A 7188-nucleotide genomic window follows, 5' to 3' on the forward strand; every position below is an offset into this window, starting at 1 on the left:
GAAGAACAAAGTCTTGGCTTTCTTAGTTTCTCTATCTTAAGGCAAGAGGTAAGAAAGCTGCTCATATGGCCTAGGATTATGAGATGAATGGGCAGATTGGTTTGAAATCATCCATCCATCCACTAAGCATGTACTGTTCTAGAAACTGGGGGTTCACTGACCCCCAGGGGATCACAGTCTAGCAAGGGAAGCAGATACAGAAATAAAAACTTACCAAAATATATAATGGGGCCACTATTTATGGAGTACTACCTACGTTCCAGAGACTGTGCTGGACTATCTTGTTTAATACTCACAAAATCTCCTTGACTTAAGTATTATTAAGACCTTCGGTTTATAAATGAGGCCTGAGGCCCATGGGGCTGGGCTCTAATCTTGGTCCTGTCAAGGTCAAACAGTTGTTCCTCTCCTTCGAGTCCTACAACTGAGTCTAAGTGGCAATTTAAAGGGCTGTGGGAACGTTCAGGCGATGCGGAGAACTCCTCAGTGCTGGAAGCAGAGGCCCTGCTCCTGCCTTCGGGGCTGGAGGGAGCTCACACCTCGAACTGACTTGCATTTAGCATGGAGGCCTTCAGGAGGCGCCGCCCAGCTCCACATTCTCCATCGGTGCTGGCAGAACTAGACTTTAATTTATTCCTTTAAAAACTATGTACGAAGCGCCTCTTAGGACAGGTGTTCTTTCAGGTACTAAACTGGTTGGGTGGGATCCAGGCCCCAGAACACCCATTCTCTGTCCCCTTTAGCCTTCCAGGCCCCTCGCTGCTTCTAGAAATATTTTCAAGCAGATGGAATACAGGAGGGTGGAGTGTGTCTGACTACTCCATTCACTGTGGGACCCTCACTTTAAGACAGATATGGAAGGGCTGGGGGAACTAAGGATGACTAGCCCAGAGGAGACAAGACAGGTAGGCTCATGGCTTCAAATGATCACATCACTATCCGCTCGGAGATTAAGAACAATAGCTAATATTTCTGGACTGCCTATGAGGTGTCAGAAGCTGCACTGAGCATTTTACATGACATTTTTTCGTTACTCTCAAGAAAAAGTATAAGAGCTAGATGGCATTTTTATCCCTAATTTGAAGATAAAGAAACGGAGGCTCAGAAAGTTCGAAGGAAGGGAGACTTGGCCAACGGACGTTCTGATGGGGTTCTGACTCCTTGGGTTGGGCTCGATTAGTTTTGTAAAAATCACTGACACCTCTACCTCAGGAGAAAAATAATGAGCTGTTTTTCATTTCCTCGACCTCTAAGTGTTCCTCTGATAAATAATCACTCAGGAAGGATTTGAAAATCCTGCTGATCATCCAAAGACTGCCACAGAACCCCATCCGCTTATAAAAATGGAAATTGCCAGCAATATACATGGTTTTACTTCTGGTCAATATTTAGATTTTCCTTTTTAAAACTTCAAGATAAACATTGACTCGGGCAAAATGTCACTTTTTCCCCTGGACAATCAGCCTCAGTACCCACCCGAGCAGAGGTAGGTTTCTCCTGGAGGAGTGGCATTTGCATTCCAGGTGTTTAGTGAAGGCTGTGCACAGTGACCACATGGGCCAAGGGACTGGCTGGGGAGGTGTTGCCTGGGACCCCACTCTGCCCGCTGGGCGGAGCCGGGCGAGGGTCACAGCGAGGGTTAGAGCAAGGCCTTTACTCTGTCTTGTTGTTAAAGTTAAAATATTCAAAGAATATTAGGGGAAAAAAATCAGAGTTATATCAGAGACTTATACAAATCGAAGAATCTATAGTTAGGAGGAAATTTGGGATGTCAGAGCCACATTCCTAAATCTGGGGAGAAGTCCTGGGGGTTGGGGGGAGGTGGCAATTACCACGGTGTCAGCGAGGGAAGCAGAGGCAGGGATCAAAGTCCGTTTAGTGAGCTTTTACCTGCTGTGAGCCAGATGCTTTATAGTTATTCAGTCATCAAAATAACCACAGGAGGCTTATTATCCCCATTTTACAGATGGGGATAATAAGCCAAAGACGTTGCATGATTGGCCCAAAGTCTACAGCTAAGTGGGAAAACCAGAACAGAGACTTCCTGAGCCTCAAGGGCCACCTCTGTGAAATGGGGACCAAAGAGAGTAAACTCGACGAAAGGAGATGATACAGAAAGAGACCTGAGCACGGCATCCACGCACTGCCTGTGCTCCACACACGCCACTCATGGCCAATAGCATCCGTGATCTCTGGGGAAGGACAGAGCCACCAGCCCCCTGGAGTCCCGAGTCCTCCAGCCTCAGGCCAACCTTCCCCGCTCCTTCCGTGCTGGGCACTGAACTTACATGGACTCCAGCAGCTGCATGTACTGCTCATCCCCTCGGCCACCTTCCACCTCGTGGTCCAGCTTGAGGATGATTTCGTTTTCAAACTGAAGAAGTCAGATATGAAAATCAACGATAACATTAGATGGCTGAATGTCGGGATTAGTCAGTTCATTATTCTAACCAAAAATTTAGGGAGCACCCATCACCTCCCAGGTTAGTGCTGGGAACTGGGAATACGAAACGGAACAGGATGCTGTGTCTGCCTTTTAGGAATTCCCAGAGAGTACAGATGAACAGTAGATGATAAATGCTGTAGAAGAAAGATGGGCATAAGGGAGAGAAAGAGGGGAGGAATCAGGGAAGGCTCACAGCCCATGTCATTCGAGCTTGTAGAAATGTTGCAGGAAAATGAAAAGGGACAGGGCGTTCCGCGCAGAAGACACAGCACGTGCAAAGGCACGGAGGCATGTAACAGAGCGTTGCATCCTCAGGGAAGAGCATGTCGTTGCGGACAGCTACCATTTCTGCCATCCTAGTCTTCCTTTCTCCACACTTTGGCAGTCACATCAGCCCTAATCTCAGTCTGTGGGACTTAGGTGGGCTGACCGTACCTCCCTAGCTCCAGGTGTGGGTACATGGCACACGCTTAGCTCCTAATCGCTATCGTTCGCCATCCAGATTCTAGGATTAATAAAGGCCCAGACAAAGCCGGTGACTCAAATCTGAGGCTTTGTTGGGACTCTTAGCAAAGTCTTTCCGTTCTACTTGAAGGTTGCAAGTCTGAGGCTGCTGGAGATGACCTCAGTGACAGAGCCTGACTGAGAATGCCATCGACACAGAGGAAAGCAGAGAGGAGATGGAAAGAGACTGAAATCCGATGTCACTTTTGAGCTCCAGAATCCAGCCCTACCTGAAGCTGTCCTAGTTAACATGAGCTGATGCCTCAGAGAGTCAAGACTGTTGACAAATGGAGTGATCAGAGATCAGACAAGCTAAGTGACCCGAGAGTAAGTCTACACCCACAGTTCTAACAAATCTTGTAACACTGAATTCAGAGTGTTCTGTCTCCCGGCTTTCAATGTCGAGAAGCATTTCACCCAGTTGAGTTCATGGCTTATTCAATATTTTGAAGGTCCGTATGGTGTCTCTTTTACATGACTGTAATGAAAAATGGTTTGTCTCGTTTTAATATTATACCCTGATGAGTCCATCCGAATCATGAAGTCCACTCATTTCCCATGTTACCACCAAATAAGAACCTGGCACCTGAAGAAGGGAAGGGGGCCCTTGGCAACGGTCACCAAGGTCAAGGGAGCCCTGGGGTACTCCCGGCTCCTAACTCAGCCTCTTTACCCTCAGTCCTCATAATAACTCCGTGAGGTCTGGAGGTCGAGGATCACTTTCGAATGTGACCATGCATGGAAAGCAGCCAGCCCCTGCTTGGCGCCACCCCTCAGTAAGTGTCTGTTATTATTACGGGTGAAGAAGTAGAGGCTCGGAGCATTTAAATGGCTTGTCCACAGTCTCAGATAAATGGCAGAGACTTTCTGGCGGGCTCTTCCTAGTATAGTAACCAGTTTCGGTTTTGTGGGTCAGTCTGCCACAGTGATTCAATGATTGAACATTGCTATTGCAGCCTTAGATGACACACAAACAAACCTGCACAGCTGGATGCCAATAACACTTTGTTTACAAAAACAAGACTCAGCCTGCAAGGCTACGTTCATTGATCCCCTCTCGATATTATAGGTGTGACAGCGGTACCCAGCTCCCGGCATGGGGAGTTAGGGCGAGCAGAGGTGTTCTTCAGTGGAGCATGCGCTCAAGTGAGCATGGGGGTGGGAGGGGGTGCTCGTCTTCTTACAGTGACTGCTAATGTTATCGCTATGGTGCTGAACGCTCCTGGGAAGCAGCTCTGGGGGAGAAAACCAGCCTTCTCTCTTGTCTGAGCTTGCCTTTAGTGCAGAGAACTGGATGGGGGGAAATAAGCACTTGTCTCAGGGTCACAAAAGAGCCTGCAGGGAGGGAAATTAAAGGGTGCTGGGATGTGCAGAGCTGGGTGACGCCACACCAAGCCTGGGCCCTCTGGGGAGGGCTGGAGAGCGAAGGTCTCAGTCAAACCTATCAGTCAAGTGAGGAGGGATTAGTGCTCCACCGACTGGGGCGGACTGGCCCGGGCCACCCCTGGGCAGGTGCCCTGTTGGGAGCAGCTGTGACCACAGCCTTTGGCATCAGACAAGCCTGGTTTGAGGCTTGCTTGATTGTTTTCCATCCATGTGACCTTGGGCAAGTTACTAAGCCTTTCTGAGGCTGTTTTCTTACCTATTAAATGGAGATTTAAAACAACACCTACTGTACAGTGGTGCTGGGGGAGTCAATGGGAAGACACGTGTAAAAAGGCCAGCATGGCACTTGGAGCATAGTAAGTGCTCAATTCCTGTTAGCAATTATCATTATGGCATTGTTGACGCTGTTCTCATCATTAGCATCGTAATCTGATATAATCTTTAAGACAGCTAAGATGGTGGTCATCCACTCTCATTACCCTACGTTACAAAAACTCACTGGAATGTTCTTCTCCGTGCTGAGGCTCTTCCTCTGAAATGTGGAGGGATGGGGGTCTCAAGGCCTCCATTCATCCTGAGAACACGGACATGGTACCCACCACCTTCAAGTCAGACATTTGACAGTTGCTAGGAGTTTAGGGCTAAGAGCCCAGCGTTGGCCCTCAGAGCTCACAGTCTCATGATGGAGACAGGCCTCGGGGCAGATCGTCATACTATGAGCCCAGGTGATATGCCTGAGATCCATACAGGAGGGCAAGACACATTCCACTCTGACTGGGGCGCAGCTATGCCAGCCACAGTGTGGCCATCCCAAGGCCGTTCTTGCTGAATCTGCCCTGTCCACAGCCCCAGTGAGGGAATCATGGAGTGTGCCAGGGCTGGGACATCCAGTCCCTGGCAAAGGACACCCCTGACATGGTCCGGGGTGAAGTCTACACTCACAAGGGGTAAAGGTTATCAGTCAAATGCATCGGCTATCCAATTTGGGCTACAGGGCGAACGGGAAAGTCTGGCAGTGAGGCTGCAGAAGAAACTCAGAGCAGAAAGGAGACTGCCTTGGAGCCTCTCCTCCCCTCCCTCACCAGAGCCCATCGGAGTCTAACGCCTCCCTGTTCCAGGTCCAGCCATGCACATCCTGCTTAAGCAAATCTTTGTGTCTTGCATCCAGATAAACCACAGCCCCAGGAAACAGAAAAGGTTTTCCCAAAATGTGAGGCTTCAGCTGTAGGATGACTAAGGTCTCTTTGGTTGAAGAAATCAAAGGGAGAGGCCACACAGGGGGAGGTCAGCGAGAGAGCTGCCCGACTTCGGGAATCAGGCCAGAGGCCAGTATAAGCCGGGAGCCAGGCCCTGCTAAGGTTTCCTCTAAGCTTTGCTAGTCCCTTTACGAAACTCAAATTTTGGATTTCCTTCTTCTGGCCATGTGGTTCTTCTCGTATCTGGTTATTTTGGCATCGCATACTCACACCAGTTTGTACATGAAACCTTCTGGGTTTCAGACCTCAGTTCTTGGGTTCACTCTGGATCCAGCCGTCGGGGCTACTTGGGGCTCATGGGGACCTCGCCTCCTCCCTTTCCTGCGATACTTCTCATGGATGCTTACTCTGAATCAAACAGCCATGCCTGGGTCTGCTCATCCAAAGCTGAGTAACCACCAAGCACGCCAGCTGGTTTTCGCATGGGAAGCTGCCCCACTGGTCAGGCTGACTTTCCTGTCTCTTTTGATAAAAGAGAAACGAAGAGAAGCAACTGGGGAACATGCTTACGACGAACACACGCCTGGAGCGAGGTGCCCAAGGCTGACCGCACTCATGGAAAGCAGGTGGTGCGTGTCATGGGGATGTCACAGTAAGGAAATTCTTCAGGGCAGGAAAACCACATTATAGGCAAGCCTCTGAAGACACGAGGCCACCAAACACGGCTGTCAGGACATAATCCAGAAATGGCTGAGGTTCGCTTCTCTTTAGGACCATCAGGTATCTGGAGGGTTTCTTTTGCATACCTGTTCCCAGGGCATCTTCTAAGCCAGCCGGTGCCCACACCTTTGGAGGGAGTGCTGATCTGAGGGTGAGCACGATGCCTTCGTCTCATGTCGTGTGCCCTTAGCATGTTCCCAAGCTTCACGGGCTTTGCTTCCCCTTTAAAAGGCAGTGGATTCCAAACTGCCTTCGATCACTCAGTCCAGGGATCGCCTTCCCCTCCTCCCAGATCGACTAGTTGAATGTGCTCTTTTTCTCCATCTGAACTCCTCAACCTGATTTTTTACAGGCTTCTTGTAGAGGGGGCCTTTCCGAGGTCAGGACCTTTCCGGGGTGGGGGAGCCCCGCGAACCCCTGAGTGAGGCGAGTACCCTCTCAGGGTGGCACTGAGCTCACTCATCTCCTTTTCCTCTTAGAACAATGTTTCCCAAACTGACTGGCGGAATGGAGCATCCAACCGATGTTTCTTGAACAAATAAATTGGAGAAATGAAACAGGTCTGTTACTGTATGACTTCTTCATGCCTTGACTGTGTTACTGGGCACTGGGAACCTCCAAGAGGGCTTCTGATACACGGCGGGCTCCAAAGGTATGTAGCCTCGACATCCTCTTTCCCAGAGCATCCAGTGGGGTTGGTGCTCCACAGAACACGGTTTGAGAAAGCACTGCTTGACAAGATGTCATTCATTCCTTCATTCAGCCGACATTCACTACAATCGTGCCAGCGGCTGGATAGTGCAGTGGGCACAACGTGGGTTTGGGATCATGGTGACCTGTGTGTTACAGCCTCTGCTCCGCCTCTTTCTTGATGTGTGACTTCAGGCAAGTGACTTCATTTCTCTAAGCCTCAGTGTTTTCATTTTTAAAAAGGGG

General features: G+C 49.5%; 1 protein-coding gene across 1 annotated transcript in view; it reads right to left on the reverse strand.

Annotated features, from left to right (window-relative positions):
* DOCK2 (dedicator of cytokinesis 2) overlaps positions 1–7188 on the reverse strand; it is a 370198-nt gene that overhangs the window by 45666 nt on the left and 317344 nt on the right. The window contains exon 34 of the mRNA XM_023528646.1: positions 2289–2374. Within this exon, the coding sequence (XP_023384414.1) occupies positions 2289–2374 (86 nt within the window). The remainder of the gene's footprint in view (positions 1–2288; positions 2375–7188) is intronic.

This window comes from Pteropus vampyrus, unplaced genomic scaffold (genome assembly GCF_000151845.1).
Source record: "Pteropus vampyrus isolate Shadow unplaced genomic scaffold, Pvam_2.0 Scaffold30, whole genome shotgun sequence".
NCBI classification, from domain to species: Eukaryota; Metazoa; Chordata; class Mammalia; order Chiroptera; family Pteropodidae; genus Pteropus; species Pteropus vampyrus.